Source organism: Rhea pennata, chromosome 19 (assembly GCF_028389875.1).
Source record: "Rhea pennata isolate bPtePen1 chromosome 19, bPtePen1.pri, whole genome shotgun sequence".
Classification (NCBI taxonomy): Eukaryota; Metazoa; Chordata; class Aves; order Rheiformes; family Rheidae; genus Rhea; species Rhea pennata.
Genome location: NC_084681.1, coordinates 13,777,535 through 13,800,364, shown reverse-complemented (window position 1 = coordinate 13,800,364; position 22,830 = coordinate 13,777,535). Strand labels below are relative to the sequence as shown.

Below are 22,830 nucleotides of genomic sequence, written 5' to 3'. Positions count from 1 at the left end.
TCGTGAGATTTCTGAATCTGGCAATCTCATTTTTCATTGTTTTCTGTCCTTGTGCTGCACTCCCTCATAACGTAGTAGTGAATTCTTTCAAAATGATTTTTTAAAGAGCACAATAAAATAAAGATATGACAAATCTCCACTATGTAACTTGGAATACTACAAGTATTCTTGTGGTTACAGAATCTGACAATTATGTGATATCTAACCACTGCAATAAAGCAACTGTTACAGCTGTAAATGTACACACAGAAACTCTGAAGGCCCTAGACTCTGAGGAAAGTATCCTTAAACATATGGTTTTCTTACCTGAGCAGGAAATAAATTGATGGTTCAGGCTTTCAGCATACACCTGTTTCCATTCTAAATAAAGAATAGTCCAACCTTACAAGTTCCCAGATAGTTCATACCTTCATCAAAAAGTTTTGTGTATTTTTCACACTTACAGAAATGCATACCTCCCACCAACAGCTATGAAAACATGCTAAATTTGATATTCAATGAAAGAAAAAAAAAGTCGTATTTTGCATTCTCCAATGTACAGAATTCATTTTGCAAAATGGATTATTTTTCTTACACATACACAGAGCACAACTGCAAAATTTCCTTCTAGACTTATATAAAGAAAACTTACATAAAGGACAAACTTGTCTGTGAGCTGAAGACAAGCACAGTAAATAAAGAAGCACACCTTATAAAGAAAGCAGGAAAGGTACATGCACATTAAGAACATAGGTACAGATATTTCATTGCAGTTGCAGTCTTTCATCCACACCTACATCACAAAATGCAGTCCATGACTCATCTCCAGTATTTCCAGTTCCCAAATTCATGCAACAGACTCAGAAATTGCTAAGCTTTAAATATGGCTTACATCAGAAAATTTACTAGCAGCATTAAATATACTGATTTTAATATTAAAAAGGGAATAATTTAACGTCTCTCATGCCTTTTTAATCCAGCTATATCTATTAAAGATTGCCGCAACAGGTCTGAAGCAAGCAAGGGCAGATCAGTAAGAGCCACGGCCTTGGTTTTGAAGAAGCTCATTCAAACTGTTGTGCCATTTCTTTTTTTCTCTGAACCAGAGCTATTCCTCTCCCAAGCCTTAACAGCTTAGCTCAGTTCATCTGCAAAACAACAACATTAGAGTTTCCACTCTGGAAAAAACACCTAAAGTTGTATTTTTATTTCTTATTTCCCCAAATAAGAATTTCTTTTAAGAGCTCTTCAGCTTCTGCATAGTTATGCCTGTTAACACTTCTTTCACTTCACTGTAATCTTGGCTACCAGGGGAAAAAAAAAGGGAAAAAAGGCAAAAGTGAAAAAAAGAAATGCAGTCAGAATATGCTTATTTTGTAATAGATTTCATATTGCAGCAGTAAAGATCAGTATAGCTTCTTCCCTCTTGAAACACTAGTTTACCATTAGATTCTAAAATTTACTGAATCTGATTTAATTTGAATATACTGAATGTAATCTCATTTTTACAAGTCCATAATAAAAATATAACCCAGACACAGCCCATAGAAGATTTAAGTCACAAATGCATTCACGTCTGCTGGCACTAGGCAATATCTTTTTTTTCTTTTTTTTTTTTATTTAACAAGTCAGTGACTAGATTTATTTTTTTAATAAATAAATCCTAGACAAAAGGATAGCAGCTTCCAACAAGAATAGAAAAGCATGCCAGGCAAAGCAAGACTATCATAGGATTCCAGACAGTCAGTAACAAACAATAAAATGGAAATAAAACTGGTGAAACTGCAATGAAATGGGAGCTGCCAGCCTACATTTCAGAAGATTAAAATCCACTTGAGTTAGTTTAAGAGCGGGAACTAATGGAGCAAAGGATGAAAACAAAACGCCAATGCATCAGTTTGGGAAACAGAAATAACGGGCACTTAAAGACTACAGATACTACTTTAGAACTGCATCTTTATAAGAAAAAAAGATAATTTTTCTTTCAAACTAGTATTTCGCTTGGAGCTGGGAATTCTCTTACTCTTGGTGCAGCAAATTTCTTGCAGCAGACAGAGGTCTCAGCTCAAGTTGAAAGACACATAAGCATTTCTCTTGGGCTCTGATAGGCTTCAAAGATGATACGTCCCCCTTGCTACCAGGCTCTGCTATCAACTGCCTACAGCCCAAAGGTCTGTATGCGTGAAGTAGTGTAATAGTGGTGACTTATATATGTCCACTAAAGGGAGAATTATAATTTATTTGTAAAGAAGCTCTTGTGAGATTTTTGTTTCTTTTTCTTTTTTTTCTGTCCAGGGATCCCTGAAACCTGTGTTTGGGCAGAGGGCTGTGGAAGGAAGGTGTTACTGCTGTTAAAACCCTTCTGTTGCATACTTGTGCCACGTTTCATATCTCCAAAAGTCTGTTCTCTGCCAGCTTTGCATGGGTTCGTTTCAAAAGGTCTGTTAAATCAGTTCCACCACAAACACTGTCAGGAGAAAAACCTATCAAAGGGAATGGCCAAAAACCAGATGCTGTGAAAAATCCCTCCCTCCCTCTACTTCAGCCTCATCTGCTCCCCTTTCTCCCCAAGAACAGCACAAAGAGCAAATACCTTGCAGCACAGCCTGCAAATTAAAAGGATGGGGCTGAATGGCTGCAATTTCACAGTTGCAGACTTCTTTAAATTAAGTCAGGGGAATGCTGCACAGAGCAACTGGACTGACTGAGTGCCCTAGCGCTATGCAAGGAGATCACTGCCCTCCCAGCTACCCAGAATTCAGCTCGCACCTCTACAGCGATAAAAACAGCCCAATCACCTTTGAATTGCATCTGGAAATGAACAGGTTGAAATCGCTCTCTTCCAAAATACTGGCAGCACCACTTTGCAAGAGAAGTTACTTTTCATTCAGCATTTATTTTCAACCACAGAACAAATACACGCAGTTGTTGATACCAAACCCAGAAGGCAGATAATCTTGGAGTTTATCTACGCTAATGCTACTGTTGGTCAGTGGACCACCGCTAACCCATATCCACCGCAAAAAGACACTGCCTATCTGTAGGCAGGCATAGTTAGAATTCTGCTTGGGATAATGCCTGTCAACAATTACCCATGCTGTCTTTAAATGAATCAACTTCCAAGGGTTTTTTTAAAAACTAAAAACAGTAGGAATAAAGTTGTTCTTGAATTTTTTTTCCTCAAAATATGACTGGTCTTACATTAGAAAAGGTTGAGAAACACTGCTTTCAGCTCACTACTTATCTGCCAGACAGATGAGTTGAGGCTGAGCACTTTCTTCCTAGGCAAAATGCCTCAAATCTATATATTAGAAAACCCTTAAACCAGCCTTTAGGAAAGACTTTCTTAGCTATAAACTGACAGACAGCAAAATGTTAATCCTGTCAAACCTTCTGAAAGGAGCTATGGACTTATAAGCAAGTCACCATGGTTCACCATAGTCCCGCAAGTCAGTAGAGCTGTGGTCATTACCTGTCCACACTCCTCGCCTGCAGGCATTACAGCTCATGCGGCCTACCTTGAGCAGCAAAGGAATTTCAGGTCAATAGGCCTAAAGTAAATTGCTTTATCTTGCACTTGCTGTAGTCTAAGCATGTTCACTGTTCTCGTTGCTCCTTACACCATAGTTACCTGCTAAGCTGTCAAAAATTGATGGCAGCTCTGAGCCCTAGAGCTTTCAAGGAAGTCAATTTGTGCAGCTTAACTCCAGATAACTCTGTGGAATCAAAAACTCCCCAAAATGCTACATTCTTCCACCTTTGCTGCTGACACAAAATACAAAGTCCCACTGCATCAGCCAGCTCAGTAGGTTAACAAAGGGCAGAATTCGGTCTGCCTCAATGTGAGCAAACAGAGAGCCTTATCTTACCTGCTCGGGGCTCAATAGTCTTGTTGGAACCTGCATCCATAAACACAAACCGTCCACCACCAAAATCTTCAGCGTAGTCAGAGAGATAAAGCAGCGAAGTGTAATCAAAAGAGCCGTAAGTTACCTACGAGTAAGTTAACATTAGAATTACTAAATTCTACTCTCATCTCTGCAGAACACAGATAATTAAGCAAATGGATCTGATAGGCTTTTCTAGTTTCCCAATCTTCACAAATTTAATAAAGAGTCTCTAAAAGCTGAGAAATAAACCATTCTTTTATAGAAATTACATATATTTCTATTAGTCTAGTCTGTTAGCCTAATCCATTATGTATGTATATATACACACACTAGACAACATTTGTTGAAGGAACTCTTACTCTTTTTAATAGATGTTTAGAGCAAAAATCTTCAAAGATGGCTTTCTATAAGTGTATTTCCTCTCAGCCTGCAGGCCATCAAACACCCCATTTTTAAGTATAACACGTTGGTTTTCCTTTCTTTTCACATATTATTTATTTTGATATGTGTGCTGAAGATGGAAAAAGAAATCTTATATATGAATGCTCAGAGAGGAGCTGTCTACATACTCCAGAGACTTTAGCTAGATTCCGAAAATACTTCCCTTTCATATCTACCTAAAAGATGCTATTGATACAGCATTAAAATGGCTGTATTCTTCAATTTCTCTACGGTATACCATGACTCATTCAAGTTCTGCATTACACTGTCAAAGAGAAAAATGTGCAACAATTGTGTAAACTGCTGTATAGAGTGTATTCAATTGTACTGTATAAATATACAGCATTTTTTTGTACAAACATACAGAATTCGTAGAGCATTTGGTCTGACCCAGTGACTGGTAGATGTAGGTACTACCTCCAAACTCAAGTCAAGTTCTCTAAAATTTTTCTTTTCTTTTCTTTTTTTTTTTTTTTTTTTAAGTTTCATTCATTAGCGCCAATTACATTTGGCTCAAGAGCAGTTGTACATACTATTCTGCATGCACAACTAAAGAGAACACAGCAACAGATGGAATAGGAAGATATTTTTCATTCTTACTCATTTTGTTATTTTGACCATAAGGGCTTAAAGACAAAAAAAAAAAAAAGAAAAAAGAAAAAAAAAAAGAAAAAGAAAGAAAAAGAAAAAAGCTAAATCTAGTGATACACTTCACTACAAAGCCCAAGTCACAAAAATGAAAAAAACATTTTAATGAGCCCCTTTCTCCTCATATTTACCCAAACCTTCCTACCGACACAAGGGAATAAATGGGAATTACTGAGCATATGCCATTGCAACACTTCAAAGTAGCCATTCTGCAGCTTCCTACTGCAACCATCTTTGCAAAGCTACTTTCACCTTTGTTACATTGGTGATAAATCCTCCAGTGAGGTTAAGGGAGGTTTCTGGCAAGTGAAGGTACTAGTGTAGAAGTTCAAGGAGATCTGCGTCAGCTCAAGCTTCCAAGTCTGATGCATTACAATTGTCTGTATGGAACTCCTTCACTGCGCAGCAAGTTTTGCTCCGGCAGTGCGTTTTCCCCCCTTCCCAGGAGAGCCTCGTCAATTCTTAACTTTTAAGTCTGACTAAAAACCATTTTGGCCTCATCAAACATGTCTTATAATTTCTATAGACTAATCTGGGGAGTCAAGTATGCAAAAGAAAAATGGCCTTTCTATTCCTGTTCTTGTTAACCATGAACTCTCAGAATAAGCCAGGCCTGAGAAACTTTACCCTATGGAAAGCAGGCACTAAATTACACCTAGTCTCTATAAAATACCACAAGCCCTCTGTGAATATCAAATGTATTTATTATCTTGTAGTTAATTTCCAGTACTAGAAAAATACAGGTACCTGAATACTGAATACCTGAACCATGTGTTCGAATTATGAGAGAAGAGCTGCAGTTAAAAACAGGTAATAAGCCATATAGGCACACTGCAGGCACATAAGGTTTCTATAGCTCCTTACGAACAACTCAGTTGCAAAGATGCAGGCATTTCAGTGCAGTTTGGTAATTCACAGAGCACAATTTAAAATTCACTACTACACTCTTTCTGACTACCCTTTACACAAGTAAGTCAAACACAGTTATTATTTAGTGGTAGATGCTTGTAATGTTGCTTTTATGACACTTCTTCAAAGGATACTATGATAAATACAGCTAATTATCAGAATTAAACAGCTGTATTTTGCAGTGTGATACCCTTGGGTTATCTGGGGACACGTTTACTCCTCAATTTCCAAACTGCATAGTTGCAGGAATGTGCAACAGCCCTGCAGTTACTAGGAAAGATATATAACACTCTTTCTCTGCTTTCCATCACAGAAAAAAAATATAACTATCAGCTTTCCAATCAGCGTACGTCTAGATGCATGACACCCTGTAGGAATAAAAGCCAAAATTGTTGATGAAGCTGTCCTACAGCAGAAGCAAGATCCTTTGATTTATTTCGCTAAATTGAGGAGCAGGAAAAGAATAGTGAAAAAGTCTGGTGGAGCAGTAGTTTCATCCAGACTCTTTAGTAACACACAGAGCACATCACAGATATGCCTTGAAGGCTTAGCTTGTTCAGCCCAGGCAAAAAAAAGGCTGAAATGGGATATGATTTCTACCTATAAATGCGTGGGAATAGAAGGAGGTAGAACTGGGAGAGGAGAGGAAAAGAGCTGCGTAAGTTAAAAGACAGGGTCCATACAAACCCAAACAGGTCCAAAACAGTCCATAAACAAATTTAGGCCTTAAAAAATAATAATAAAAAAAAGTTTTGGAGATATTCTATAGTAGAAGTTTGAGGAAAATAAAACAAAACTGTTTTTATCACGGAGCTTGACAAGTCTATGAAGGATGACAGGATCCTTGTCCAGGCAAGGGGCTGCAGAACTCCTCTAGTCCCATGTTACTTCTCTTAGAGAACACTGTAAGATTATTCTGTTGTAGGACTTGAGCATGCAACAGCAATTCCATTAGAAATCCACATTGACTTTCGAAAGGCTCAGCTCCAAACAAATTCCATCCAAGATGAAACTCCACATCTTGAGCCAACACTCTTCATTTGATTTAGCTGCTTATAAATTCAACAAGATGAAATAATTCATTTGGGTGGTTACATGGTTTCTATTCATGTATAACTAAAACATTTTAGGGAAGAAACAAAATCTAACATACATACATTAGACCTGTGTTACTCTATTACGCAATTCAAATCTTTCAAACCACAGATGTTGTGACTGAGAGAGATAATTGCAATATACTCAGCAATTCAGGGAAAAGGCAAGAGGAATATTTATGTGCTCCAAGAAACCTACATCTGCATATACTAATGTGCACGTAAGATAGTTTGGCAGCTGAATTGTTAGATGGGGAGCAAGAAAAGCACCCTCACTTAGAAAATCTGCACATGTGCATGTCCAGTAGCACCCTCCAGTTGTCTCTCATCTTCAGGCTGTTCGAGATGAATACATTAATTCTTGCTTTCCACAAGCAGAAAGAACCAAAAGACCTTTTGTTTCAGACTTTCTTCAAAATATTACGTGGTTCTGATCTTTGGACCCACAGTGTCAGATTTTGAAACAAAAAAAAAAGTATCAGATTAATTTCCCAAAGGCTTGATTTTACCATTACTTTGCAAAGAAGGGTGGAGGGAGATTGTAAAATCCTGTAGGAGCAGCCATCACTAAGCAGTCCTGCACAGTAATTAAAGTGATCTGTTTTACTACAAGAGGAAAGCCTAGAGAATAATAATACACAAAGTACCCAAACTGCCACAATAAATAAATAAATGCTTCAATCTTTGTTCAACTTCCACAAATTCAGACCCATTCTGGAGGCCACAGAGAAATACTACTACATCTCTCTGTACTGTAATTCTTACTCCAGATCAAGTTATACATTTTCTCCTGGTTTTCAACTGCAGCTTGTAAATGCTAAGTGAAATTTAATTTGTGTTCTATACCAGAGAAATTAGAATACAAGGCAGGTTGACTAGGCTGAAGACAATCTGTGAAGTTACACAACCTATCCTATTTAGCCTCTTCTGAAATATTTTCTGGCCTACCAACCCTCCCATTAGAATTCAGTCTTCTGCATAGCTTTGAACTCCAAATGCTATATAGCTTGACCAGCCATAAATGCTCTTTTTTTTTTTCCTTTTCTACACACATAACAGTCTAAATATAGATGTGTACTGTGTACTTTTGTAGTTGATCAGAATTATATGCACACATTTATACACACTCAACCCTTACTGTAACTTTTTCTGTAAGACATGATCTGGCAAATGCAAGCAAATGTTATACTCACAGATAGCTCTCTTCCAACTGCACTTAAGGGGAAATGAAAGCAGACCTTTAATGCACAAACAGAATTTGAATAGAGAGAGAAAATGGATGCAGCAAGGAAAGAATTCAAATCAACCCTTTGATGCTACTTCGAAGCGAATGATGTACCAGAAGCGAAAAAGGAGAGTGTTCAGTGGCAATGATATGTAATGATGTAATTAGGACTTTCACGATGGACATGAAGATGTGAACAAAGTCAAGGATCCAACTACACCAGATTCTGCTTAGAGCACCATTACTCAGGTTCAAACTCTCACTTTTCAACCATGCAATGCAATTTGCTATCATTTAGATTACGAAAGTAGCTACCTTTTCTGGCATCAAAGTCCCTTATCCTAGAAAATGATGAACCACTGAGTTGAGGTAGTTCTCACAAAACTGGGCCCAGCCTATGACAGTTTCTCCCTGTACCCTGAGTGGTTTCTCTCTCCCTCTAGCACTCTAGGTACTAAGGGCAGCACTTGTTCAAGAAGCCCTTACAAGAAGTCTGCTCTAGGTCTTGGGTTCACCACACCCACAAAGCCCCTTCCCTGCTGCTAGGGTCAGGGATGTTCTGTTCCACCGTGCTCCCCCAAAAACGAAAAGGAACTGATCCACACACCGACCACAAGTTCCCTGTCCTCCCAGGAGCTACTGGACTATCTGTAGAAAGCCTCTCAGCTCAGCACACAATGTTGCTGTCATGACAGCAGAGAATGGCCCAACTTTAGCATGTTCATGTGCAATCCCTACTGTGGGAACATTCCTAAAGAACGAAATTAAAATAACTTTTTTGAAATATAGCCCATCAAAATGGAAAGACAAGTTTAAGACACCGAGAAAAAGCACTTTGCTGGCTGAAGGCTTTGCCAATACTGAGAGCTTAATGTAAGCGTAAGTCAGACAGCTGCTACAGAAGTGGAAAAAAATGTTCAAACTATTCTATATATAATAAATAGAACAGGTTACAGTTCTAACTCTCCCTGTGCAACCTAAACAACATTTTCTTTGAAAAAATAGCTTCCACTTGAGCATAAGTCACATTTTCATATCTTACGGCAGGTATGTGATCTTTAGACAAAATTCTACATGATTATGAACAGGATGTTTTGGAATTGTCCCAACTGAGACAACTATGTCTTCACTGCCATCATTAATTAAACTACACAATTATAAGAGAAGTCATTAAGGTTTAGGTTATGTATGGTGAATTTAAGAGTCCACATTTTGGGTTCTATTTTTTTGCTTTCAGAAGCTTTATGGGGGAGCAGGTTGGTTAGAGAACGCTAAAGCCAAAGCCAATCAGTTGGCATGTCTGCTCCCAAAACAGACAGCCTGTGAGATAATAAACAAAATATGGACAAAACAGATGGATAAGAGTAGCAAAATATCTAGCCTGCTGTCCATCATGCACAGGCACTGTCAGGATGCCATAACACGGAAGCAGCTTCCGCATAGAAAACAAATTCTCTTCACAGAAACAGATTTGCTTCCAAACAACAAAATCACTTCTACAGTGTAGGAGAGATTTAGGTAGAAACACCCAATTGCAAGGTTACTCAAGCACCATACACGTGTAGAAAAGAGTGAGGAAATTATGAGAATATTGGCAAATTTAATGCTTGAGCAGACACAAAACACATTACTGGAGTAAGTGATAGTGTGAAATTCTAAAATACACTTTTGTAGGCTGAAAGAAAAGGAAAAAAATGAAAAAGGAAAAAACAGCCACCAGCTACTGAAATTTACAGTTTCATCAACCACTGAAGCAGTCAAATCTGATTCAATGAAAAACCTACTAATTTACTGCACTCCGCAAAAGTAGAATCACTAGTCTATTTGCTGTTCCTTGGAAATGATGGTAACACACAATGGAAGTCCTATCAACCATGCCAGCATGACTTGTATCCTGCAAACAGTTCCCATCAGCAAGAGCCAAGATCATCCGCACTCCACAAGTCATCCCCACCTCTCCATCGTAGGTCCACTGCTATCCAAAGTTTAAATCACAGCTTTTTCAAAATACAGGCATTCAGAAGCTGGTCTCATCTTTCCTACAGCAGCAACTGCACAATGTCCCTGGCATCACCTTCTTTAAGCAGAGGCTGCCTCAGGTATCATCAGCCTCAGGTATCATCACTCTGTCACTCTGTCTGAATGTAGGCTCTATAGCAGACATGACAAAAAAGGACCACAAGAGCTTGTACTAATGCTATGATGAACAACAGACACTGTGTTTCCTTCTGACTGATTCTTTTACCACAAAACATTTTCAAGTTAAGGAATATTTCTCTGTTTGATTTGTAATTTTAGATGTTTCAGGATACAGACTTCAAGGTACATTACAACACACAGGTTGTAACACTGAGGCATTTTGATGGAGTCAGTTTTATTTGGTTCCATCTTGAGCGATCCAGAACTCTAGAGTGATTCTAACTTTTAAATCCTGACAACGGCATGAATTTTATTAGCTATTTGATTTTTCCATTCTTTCTTTGCATTCTGCTATTATGTACAGACCCTTTGAACCCAGTTAAATTCAATACCAATCCCAAATCAGTTAAATCCATTTATAAACTCAAAGTATTAACCTATGAACCTACACATAGAAGACCCTACACAGTTTAAAAAGTCACAATAGTTCTATTCTTAAAACAACAAAAGACCAAATTGTTAGAAAAAGAGTATTCCATTCTCCCACTGCAGAATATAAGTTAAAAAAAAAGAAACAAAAAAGAAAAAAAGAACAACCCTCAGTTTACACATAACTGAAATCTAAAACCTTTGAAATAGCTCCTGCTATCTGCTGCCTGAGAGAGCAATGCTCTAGCTGGAAATGCAGGTTTGATGGAACCGAAACACTTTGTAGGTATGGGCAATTTAATCAAAGTTTCTGACAAGCCATAGATTCCCAAGTAGTGATTTGCACAATTTAGTAATTCCAGCAGAATACTACAGAACTAAAGTAAAGAAAATAAAAGGGACTATCCTGGCCTGTGCTTCTAATAAATTCATTTATCTTTCCCTTAGGTTCCTCCCCCAAAGGACTTTTGCAAGCACCAGTTATCAAACATGTTTGACTCTGCTTGCTAAATGATGAACACTTTGGGGACCAGGCTTCAGAAGGATCTAATAATAAGAGGAAACATTGTCTTCCCATCTCAGCCTCCCACTTACCTTGTCAATGTGTGGGTGCCAGTATTCATCATGCGTTGTTTTGGCTTCTGTGTTATTTATTCTTGAGAAGAACGTCGGCTTCGTCAGGTACAGCGAAGAGGAGCTGATATCAAACGTCTGAGCAATTCTCTGCTGAATTCGCTGCCTTACATCACTGCAAGGAAAACAACACAACAGGCTAAGTGCTAAAACACAGCTCAAACAGCCACACACCTCCTGCTTCTTCCAAACCATTTGTTTCTTACAGCTTAGGTTTTAAAATGTCTTTGTGTAAACAATCTGTTTTTCTGAAAAATTCCATGCGCATCTCAGTGTTTATTAATTATGGAAAAGTTAAAGAGAAAATTTTTCACATACATAATTTCAGTCCACAGCAGATGACTAGAAAGTTGCATTTTCTTAAAGGGTTGCCTCTTGAGAAGAGCCTCTTTCAACTATTTTAAAACTAAACAATGAAGTTTCAGGCACCAAAAAATTCAGAGTTCTGGGCTGACATAGGTATTGATATCACAACTAGATTTTCCCTAAATAAAAAAATTGAATGTGAGATGTCTTTCCCAACTATACTGAAATTTTCAACCAATACATCTCCATCTTGGCTGTTCCTGTAGTTCTTAGGAAAAAAGGTGGGGGAAATGTGTGTGTGGGGGGGTGTTTAGGTTATAAAAATAGAAGGAAGACTGTAATAATTCCACATGCATTACTATACAGTAGTGCTTATACAGTCGCATCTTATGTTTCTTTTCATGACAAAGATAACTACATACAGAGCTAGAATAGGGCTGTCCAGAACTCTCAGCATTGGTTCAAGCAATGACCTTAAAGAAACTTATGACAATGACGAACATCATTGGTTAATTCCCCCAGTAAACACATACAGTTAGAATTTAACCTTCAGGAAGTTTCAAAAAAATATATATATATAATACACAATAACACAGTGAGATTAAATGAAAATATTATTTTCTTTTAAAATTTAATCCCCTGTGCTTCATAAAAATCTTTATATTGCCTTCTCCCAGTTTTAACACATTCTTGGGTATTGCATTAATCTTTCTGTTCTTCTTTCCCAAGTGCTTCAGAAGAAGCACTCTTTAAAAGAGATAATTGGAGTAAACCCACTTGTGAAGTTTCTCATGGAATTACATTAATATTTCTGCATCTTTTATGCATTAAACATTTCCCCATTAGGATACACTGGACTTCAGCAAGATTTTCAGGAAACTCTTTTTCCCAGTAGTTCCCTAGAGAATTTAAACAGTGAGTAAAAGGAAGTGAAAGAATTGAAATTCAGATCTACAGTGCTAGACTGTGGTGCCTCTTAAAGACTATTTTCACAAGCACTGACAAATCCTACATACTCCTCCGATTCACATCTCGCCTCTCAGCAAAAAATCAGTAAATTTAAAAAATGCATACAGATTTGACTTTTGACCCATCTTAGTCTAAGTGTTTAGGAGTCGCACATTCAAGCTATTTTACATGCAAAATATCAAAATCTTTAAATGAAGTGAGAGCTGAGATTGGCAGGTATTTACATGGCTGAATGACCTGAGGTTTCAAGTTGAGAGCTACACAATCAATGAGTTTGTAAGACTGACATCCAAAAAGGACCAGCAGGTCTTTCTGTATCTCTTTTTTTCAAGAAGCAGGACTTCAGCAGAGGCTGCCTGATGTATCCCAAAAACCATTAAATGTAACCACTTATTTCACTTTACCATGAATTGTCTCCAAAGTGCAGCTGGCACTTTGAACAATCTAATGCAAGAATTAACAGCCTAACCCACAAATAATAAAGTATATTCCCTGGTTCTGATGCAGGGCAGTCAGTTGCAGCTGGAATATATCTACTCTGAAGTAGTTAGGCAACAGCCTTGACATAACTTTAAACCTCCTGTAGTTGTATTGCTTTCCAAGAAACACTGCTTCCTCTTCTAAGTTGATTCCTTTCCTACTTTTAAAATCTTTCCATTAAGATTTGCTCTGTAGTCTTGAAAAGGCCCTGTTGAGCTTCACTCAAAGAGGAGTGAAGTTTTAACATATGTGCAACGGCTTGAAGCATGACTACGTGTTTTACAAACCAAGCAAGAAACAAAGCTCTACTCAACTCTTTCCAATATGCTAAAATGCCAACTAAAAATTCAGCTGGTTTGTGCCAACCAGCGGGTTATCAAAAGAAAACAAATTCAAAAGTATGCTGTAAAGAGAAAGTAAGTACATTCTTCAAAAGATAAATCTGTGCTTCCTGTTTATAAATTAAGTAGAATAGGGAAGTAGTGAATGAGGAAACAGAGTAATGGGACAGTTGAGCTGACAGGTCTAATAGCATGAATTTATGTCCTATCCTGCTCTCATAGAAGCATCTGCCTTCAGCTGACTCACACATGAGCAGGTAACCGGTCCTTGGGTGTTGGAGCCTGCTGCTGGCTTTCTATTTCCCTTTGTGCTACTGGCTTCAAATATTGCTACTCTTCAATCACATCAGCTTCTCCAAATACAGCAGGTGCCAAGCAGGTGCCACCACTGCATTTCCTGAGCTAACCTGTGCGTACTCCTGCTTACCTCAGCGCGACTGAGCAGGGGTCAGCTAAGGCAGCATTGTGTCACTGTTCCTGCTTCTTGCGAGCCAACACGCTGCATATCCCAGCATCACTCCCAAAAACTTAACAAAAAGAATCAGTGAAGATGAAGCAGATTAGCAAGAACTTTACAGGCACCAGACATCTGCTGTTCAACAAAGTGAACAATAAACTAAAAGAGCCTGACTGACAGTAACGGATCTTGGACGAAGCTCCAAAAACCATATACTTACCCTCTGCACTTACAGCTGCGTTTGCACATACTAAGAACACATCATAATTTAACATGTCCAGGGATTAAGTTTATAGCAACAGCTTTCCTTCAAAAAAGAGGTCAATGCATAACAGGATATTAACTATTCGCACCAGAGCTCAATGAGCAAAGGGGTTAACTTGTTCGTAATAAAAAAAGTTGAAAACTAAGGAAGCAAAATGAACGTTGCTTGATGTGTGGGCTGCATCATAAAAAGTCTCTTGGGGGAGAGGACACTTAATCTTCTACTTTGCCTTCACTGCCCTCTTAGATATATTTGTGAGAACAGGGGAACAGTTAAGTTATTTTTTCAGGGTCTAATCCAACACATGTTGAAATCAGTGAGAACCCATTTATTAGTTTTATTTATTAGTTTACTGGCCATTAGAAACAAGACCCCCTTCCTGCACACTTATAAGAAAGGCCCTTTACAGGATGAGCTTTCTGAAGAGAAATGGTGGGGACAGAAGTACGTACTCAAGACTGGAATTTTGTCTTCCCCAACACACATACGTGACCAAAAAACTACATGTAATAAATCTACACTGCTTTAAAGTGAATATTCCCAAAGCTCAGGGTTAAACTTAGCCAGGTTTCTGTAGTACCTCTTTAACAGATGATGAATCAAATAATGTTAGGCTGTCTCAGCCTCCCTAATTCTTCATATCCTACTGATAAAACTTAAGATTTTAAGCACTACACTTTATGTACTAGGAAACTATTTCATCTGACAAATCTCCAACAAATGTCAAACAACTTACATTTAACATGAACTACTAAATCAGAAAAACTATGCATACGAATTTGCACAATAAAAGACCCTGGTAATTCAATGCAATAAATAACCCACTTGCAGAACTGTAGCAGGAAAACTCTAAAAAGGGTGTATCAGTCATGAATAAACTGCAGATTTATACATGATACTGGAATGAATAGCCAATATGGCAAAGATTTGCTGAAAACATGCTCCAAAGAGCAATCTGAGGGCCTAAATATTTCTTTTTCCTGAACATGTACGATACTGTTCGAAAACTAGAGAAACTCCATGAAATTCCTCGTTGAGCCAGCTCATAGAATTTATTTTTATACAGAGGTGGTGTTTTAATACATACTTCCCATTAAAGTGGGATCAGTCAAATACACGATACAGTAAGCTAAAAAGGAAAATGGAAAAAATGCCAAGGGAAGACTGTGTTTCTTAATGTATGTCAATAACAACTCAAACGTCTGACTTTATCACATGTACGTGGCAACAATTCAAAATACATTTTAAAAAAGCAAGCCACGTAAAGTATGAAAGAACTTAGTATTTTAGGGGTAAGGTTAGGAGTGGGATTTAAGCTGCAGAACATCAATTTTACTAGAAAATATTCCATTGTACTACAGTAATTAATGACAGGGAGATCTGAGGTTGCATTTGATGTAAAAATGCATTAAAACATCCATTTACAAGTCTGCTGCCAAAAACTAAGCCAGCAGTGTGCTGCAGGAGCTATGGCTTGCAAGGTGTTGGGTGACAGTCTCAGTTACCCTTTGGTTCACACACTCACGTTCACCCCATTTCCAGCTGATAAACTTATTAATGCAAACATCAACTCTGCTTTATACACCATAAGGCAAGTATCTTGTGTCCTGCTTTGTGATAGGAAATAAAACATTACATGGGGGCCTCAAGCATTTACCTAGACATAGGAGCACAGACAAGTCTTCTTTTAGAGGTGAGAATGTTCTTTATAATCCTATAGAGCATGTTTCAAAAACATGCATCAATGTACTTCACCTCACTCTGTGCAGTTTATGCTCAACACAGCACGTAATTTTTTTCAAAGCCTATAATCTCTTCTGTACAGTCTGCTTTCCACTGACCTGGCCCTTCCAATTTCATATGACTCATTTTTTTCTTTCCATTTCCTTCATTGCTATTCCAGATGTAGCCCAGATAGTCCATTGGTAAAGTATTTTAGGATTGACATTGTGTCATCTATAATTCATGTGGCAAGTTGATCACCCAAATTTTGGCCTGGAAAATGCTGTCAAATTGGTGATAAATGAGCCCAAGACTTCTGGCTACCTTGGACCTGGGACAGTAAAAGCCACAATGTCCTCTCAGGTACTTTTCATATAAACCCATGAAAAGCCGGAGCCGCAGACAGGACCCATCCTTGCTTCTTGCCCTCTCAACCTTTACACTTTTTCCTCCCTTTCTTCCATACTTAACTCTTGGGAGACCTCTGGTGTACTATAGGTGCAAAGAAAATACTTCCCTATGCTGGAGAACATAAGCATTTATTTTCACAAACACTGCGAACATTTCATCATTTAAACTGCTCAGGGTGTATCCCTGTTCTGATCAGATGCACTAAACAGAGCTCTGTTATTGCAATAAATAAATGAGCAAAAAATCCAGTCACCAGTATAAGTAAAAACTGAACTCCACCTAGAATTTGTCAGCAGCAATCCTTGCATATTTTCAGTAAATTGCTGGAGGATAGCAAAACGCACAGGTCAGATGTGTGGAAAAGCAGAGCAGAACTCACTGAAAAGAATGTCTGACCACTTTCTATAAAAGCAGTTATTGAAACTTATTCCGTAATCAGAACGATGAGAAAGAATGAAGAAAAGTAAGAAAAGTCAATAAGGTTGCTCAAAGCTTAAGGAATATAAAACTAAAAGGAAAGGATGTTCACTAAATGATGAAGCTTCCAGCTTAATGTACAGGCAGCAGCATAAAGAAGGACTGAGAAAAAGAACGAAAAACATCAAATAAAAGTCTCTGTAGGATAAGAACGCTGTCAGATCAGCAAAAAACATGCACTGTTAAGAGTCACTGTGCAAAGTGGGATTTCAAGAATGGCGACAGGAATGTTCACAAAGCTCCAGGAAACTATACAACTTTTCTCATCCACTTGCCAATGTCTCTGCACTGTTGCCAGTAAAAAGCAGTACAAGCAGACAAAGCAATGCTCTTCTATAACCCGAGAGTTTTAACAGAAATCACATGCTCAGAAGGAAGAGGGAGAAAAGCAAATCCCACCAGCTCTCTCTACTCATCTGGTGTCTGTGCCTTGATGGGTTGAGGAGTGGGAATGGGCAATGAGAGAGGAACAGGGAAAAATCTTCGCCGCCACCATTTTTTGCTGAATCACAACCTTTAAACCGAGCACCCACTTTTAGAGGTCTCTCTTCTGGATAAAGATACATCTGTTGTGTAAAACAAGCAGAATTGCTGTAATATTCTTGGCAGTTAGCAGATAAAGCCTCAGCCTAGAAACTATAATTGATTCTGAAGCAATGTAATTTTGACACAGTTTAGAAACTAGCCTCCTGGCTCAGGATGTCTACCCAGATTTGTTATTGTTGTAATCAGTAACACTCAGAGAGAAATTATATTTAGTTATTTCTCTCAAGGGTGTATTTTTAAATAGACCTCGGTAGGTAAATAGAAGTAATGAAAATAAATGTTCCCAAGAATAGCATAAAACCATTCCTTGAAGACATAAGCTACTACAGCTTGTGCTCAAGCATTGCCATTAATATGAACAAAACCTTCTTATAATCTATGCTGTATGAGACTTGTATACAGCAGATTGAAACATTCCCTATACCGGCCTAGAATACATATTCACAGGCAGGTGTCTCACCCCATAGAGTAAGGAGTAGAAATGTTCAATGTCTACATAATTTGTATGAATTTTGATTCACATGAAACACAAAAACTCTTTAGTAGGACACATGCTCCGAGCACTCATGTAATTTCTACAGGTTCTTTGATCATCTACAGAGCAGAAGGCCAAAAAAAACCTACTGTCTTCCAATTATCCTCCACTTTCACAGTGAGGCAGACACTAATTTTTCTGTGTTCATGTAAAGTTCATTACTGATCAAAAAGCATCACATTTTCGTGATGTGTTTGGGCACAGAGGTTAAGCACATCTGAAAGAGAAACTCATCTATAAGATAACAGTATCTGAAAATGGTTAAGTCAAATAATTTTACACTCTAACTGGTTAACACTTAAGACAAAACTACTATAGTAATAAAACTAACAAGATGCATATATTCCACTCACACACCTCATTACTTCCACACACTCATTACTTCCATTTACCTACCAAGGTCTGTTTAAAAATACATGCTTGAGAGAAATAACTAATAGATTCAAGGAATCTATCTGGCTACTTAATACTACTTGAGGCACTAGACGGAGTTCAGATTCCTTCAGAAAGGCAAGAAAAACTACAGAAACAATTAGAAAACATTAAATTTGTACTTTAAAATGTTCAAGTCAAGTACATTTTATGTTACAAAAAGCAATTCAAATGTATAGCTAAAGATTTATCATGTCTAGTCAACACAGAACGCTTGCTCCTAAGCGTTTGCCATACACCTTCACAGACACATGGAACTCGCTAACTTTGTTATCTTTGTTACGCATCTGTGCAGGTCTACAGGAAAGCTAAAATAACGACATGCCAAAGGAATTACATTAGAGCAACATTTCATACGCTTGCTTCTTAGAGGTGAAAATATTCTCTGTTTTTCTAGCCAGAACATCAGGAACGTGAAGTCCTTCCTTTTCCTGCTTTACCCCTATTAATGGTTTGCCACACTTCACAAAAAGCTCAAGCTCCTGAAGTGGTAACAGCGTACGGCTGTCTCTATCACTTAAAGCAACATCTCTTAGAAAACGTGTGTGAAACAGGAGTTGATGCTGAAACATTTTACATCCCTAAGCCTTGCATTTAAAGCCAACATGCTCTGGTGAGTAACCACAGAGCTCAGAGTAGCTCTCCTTGTTCACAGGTCTGCAGGACCAGCATCCACTAGGATTCAGCATACCTCAAATCACTGATTACTGAATGGCTAGCCTAGTAGTCATATGAAGTCTTACAGTGATGAGATTTTATCCAAAATGGTAGAAAACAACAGGTGATTAAGTATAGGTGTCAGTTAAGCTCAACAGTAGGTATATCTTTTTGTTGCTGCCCCCTTTACCAACAAAGGGGAAAATGCAGTGTTCACAGGCCTCATGGCAACCCAGCATTACAGAGACAGTCTGCAGTGGTAAGTCATACAAATTAGCATTTACCACCATCGACCCCTTTAAAGAAGCTAAAACATGCAGAACTGCTATGGTTCTGATTACATTTACATAATCTGTATCATCCTGACATCAGTGAGGCAGCTAAATAGTAGCTGCTTGCTTTGAACTTACCAAGTAGTTAACAAAAGGTCCTTTTACTTATTTTCCTCAGTGCCTGCTTAATTCTCACAAAGATGACTAATTTAAGCTGCAAATAAAATTGTATGTCTGAATCCATCACAAAAGACAGTCCCTTCCCAATCTGCGCTCTACAAAAAGCCGAATTATGTTTTGTCATTCCTTCAGCAGTTATTTAAATTCTTTACCGATATAATGCAAAATCCTCTTCTGTGAAGATGTCATGAATTTTGTCCCCAAAGTACCTGAAAAAATAAACAAGAGTCTAAAAGAGCAGTTACTGAAACCATCTGCCTCAGCAAAAGCAAGCTGCAGTCTCACACCCACCTGCTTTACCCACAATGAATAAATTAAAACATACTAAAAATCATTATTTGTAGGAAATGTGATGTTCCAAAAGCATTGCTCAAAGATGATATGCTAAAAGACTAAAGGATCAAGACACAGAAACTGGTAATAAAATTTGCAAGGCATGAAAAATCTCCCCTCCCACTTCAAGAATTAAGCTTATGGATTCACATTTTTAAAACAAGTTCACAGGCTGCTTGATTTCTTCCACTACTGATAAACTATAGGTCATTAACTGTGAAAAAAAATAATATTTTCTGGTGTATGAAGTACTCCAGGAGGGAAAAAGTTAATAGTAGCCATCAAAGAGCCCAGTTCAAAAAAAGATGTTGTCAGTTTTCATGTCCCAGAAGTTTTTTAGTAAGTCATAGAAACGGTGGCAAATCCAACTCCTGAAGTGTGACACTGTTAACCTTAGTCTACGTGGCCTTGCGAAATCTGAGAAGGAACTGAGCACTGAAGCTGTAGGATAACAAGAGAAGCAACAAGCCACAGTCTCAATTTACCTATACAGATTGACAAAATGCTTCCCCAGCGAAAGAGCTCCAGAGTGTAAATCCAAAATTGAAGCCTGGGAAAAGAGACAAAAGTTTTTTGTTTTTTTTTTTTTAAAAGAGAGAGAGAGAGAGAGGAAAAAAAGCATGAAAAGTTTTTGTCATTATTTAATTATGACCTTTAATAACTATCCTAAATTCGTTCCTACTTTTCTTGCCCTCTCAAATTAAATCATTATTTTCTAAATTTAGGTTTGCAATACTAATGCTTATTTTGCCTTACTACTGCAAGCCCCTTTAGATGGCTGCATATATAGGGACAAAAGATAAAAATACTATGGGTAAGACAAAGGACTGCTACTGCTGAGATTCAAATCTGACATACAGGGTTGCCAGTCTTCTTCATGGGCTTAGGGTAAGATACTGTGTTCTTGGATCCCTTCCTGAAGACATTTCTCTTCTACACAAAGATGACTAATTTTCCAATATTTGTCAAGTGCTTGAATAGCACCAATACTTACTTTGCCCATCATTTGTTACTAAAACTACTTCTCCCTCACAGCTCCTGTGCATTTCTCATATTAAATAACAGAGACCTGAAAGCCTGTTTCAAAGAACATTTACAACTCTAAGGCTTGCTAGAGCCAAATGGTGCATGTTTTTTAAAACAATTCTGATTGCTGTAAAAGAACAAAGAGTGAAATCTTTCTATATGAAAATTAAATCCATTTCTCCCATCTGATTCAAGCCAAACACTTCTGTTCACCTCCAGACCAAACTAAAAAGATCAATATTAAGATTTGCTACGGGAGAGTCTTCACAGGACTTTAAAACATTTCTCTAAATTGAATAAAGTGCACTTTTGAATGTCCCTTGCTGTCCATAAAATACATGTTCACTTTGCATCAGTTTTAAAGAACTGTTTGCTCAATAGAGGTCTTATTTTCTATACTGAAAACATCAAGTAGCCCCAGTCAATCTCACTAGCACAAAAATTATACTGACATCTTTGATGTACAATATCCAGAAAAAAAGCGCTCTCATCGTGAAATCTGGTATTTCTTGATGCAGAGCACTGCCTACGAAGAATGCTAAATGCCACATGACCAGCAACACAAGAGCTTGTGGGCATGGCTCGGACAGTGCCCTTTTTTACCCAAAAGCGGGATGTTGCTGCTACTCATTCCCAGGCCCTCCTCAAGGCACAGAAGGGTCAGAGCTGCAACACTGGGCTAGCAATACAGCTTCACATTCAGCCTGAGCCTCCAAGCACGGTTCTCCCTCCTTCTCGGGATCACACTTGCAAAAGACATCCATGACAACCTCACAGCAAAAGAAAACTCCTGCAGGCTCAATTGCCTTGAGCTTCAGCACTGCAAGAGAGGAAGCCCACTGAAGTCCACATTTAAAAGCAAAAGACAGTAACAACCTTCCTTTAATACACCTTATCCAAATAATTTTGTTTACTCTTTCATCTTTACAAATGTATAAAAAGTAACGAAGTATTTCAATGGACACAGCATGAGCTTTTCAGACCTCCCTTTCTCACAGAAGTTCTCCAAAAGCTGCAGAGGAATGTTAGGGAAAGGACACCTGACATTCATCCAAGAGCAGCTCTTGGGACAAGCCTTACTCAAGCATCAGAAAACATTCTCATTTCATCAATCTCCAGATCTGTGCAATAGTCTAAGTTACAGATAAAACAAGTAAAACTGCTGCCTCCGAGCTGCAAAAATATGCTTGCGATCATGGCAAGGTGGTTTGTAAAGGGAAGCAGCAGGACACATATCTGAAAAGATAGATCTAACTAAAAAAAAATTGCCTCTCAAGTACTTCCAGCATGCCTCCTAAACATACGTATTTCTTCTTGCTTCCTCAAGCTGCTCACAGGTCTCTGGGGAATCCAAAATGATCAACTGGATCAAGAAACGACTCTCCCCAAGAACTGTGGTTATTCCCAGCCAAGAAGGGGATGATTATAACATGAAGTCTTCAGATGAAGAAGAATAAAAAGGACAAAGAATACTGCTCAGGGCTCTGTCAGATAGAAGACAATAATTCAATGCAGAGGCAGACAGAGACTTGATTATACCTGGGTACAGAGTGTCTGTTTGTTTAACGGCCATTCTGGAAAGAAACTGAAATGCATTTCTGTTGGCCTCTGCCATTTCAGAATATTAAACATTTCCAGCACCATTTCCTAGGCTCAGTGGAAGCCTGTGTCAACAATGTTACTTCAGCTTCACTATCTGATCAAAGTTCACCAGTCTGTAGTGCAGGTAGGTGGTCCCAAGTTGAAAGTTCTACAAAGTTTACCTAAAAGTGGCAAACATACACCCACACACCTTTTTCTGAGAAATTCTGAGAAAAACACCCCAACATCCCACTTTACAGAACTTTTACAGAGAGGAAATTGGACTCCCTTTAAAAGAATAAAGTACAAATGTACATGCTTTTGGACCTTGAATATTGTTCGTCTCTCTACCCTCCCATTGGTGAAAGGATTCAAGAAGGACAGGCAAGTAACCAGCACTTCCCAGAACACAGCAAAAAGGGTCACCTTCTCCATCTTACAAAGCACCATAGG

General features: G+C 38.2%; 1 protein-coding gene across 1 annotated transcript in view; it reads right to left on the bottom strand.

The window, feature by feature from the left end:
* The window catches only part of OGFOD3 (2-oxoglutarate and iron dependent oxygenase domain containing 3), a 47,688-nt gene that overhangs the window by 11,571 nt on the left and 13,287 nt on the right, over positions 1-22,830 (bottom strand). Inside the window, exons 5-8 of the mRNA XM_062592124.1 lie at positions 20,256-20,320; positions 19,590-19,646; positions 11,349-11,502; positions 3,849-3,972 (exon numbers count right to left, since the gene is read on the bottom strand). Coding sequence (XP_062448108.1) covers positions 3,849-3,972; positions 11,349-11,502; positions 19,590-19,646; positions 20,256-20,320 — 400 coding nt within the window. The remainder of the gene's footprint in view (positions 1-3,848; positions 3,973-11,348; positions 11,503-19,589; positions 19,647-20,255; positions 20,321-22,830) is intronic.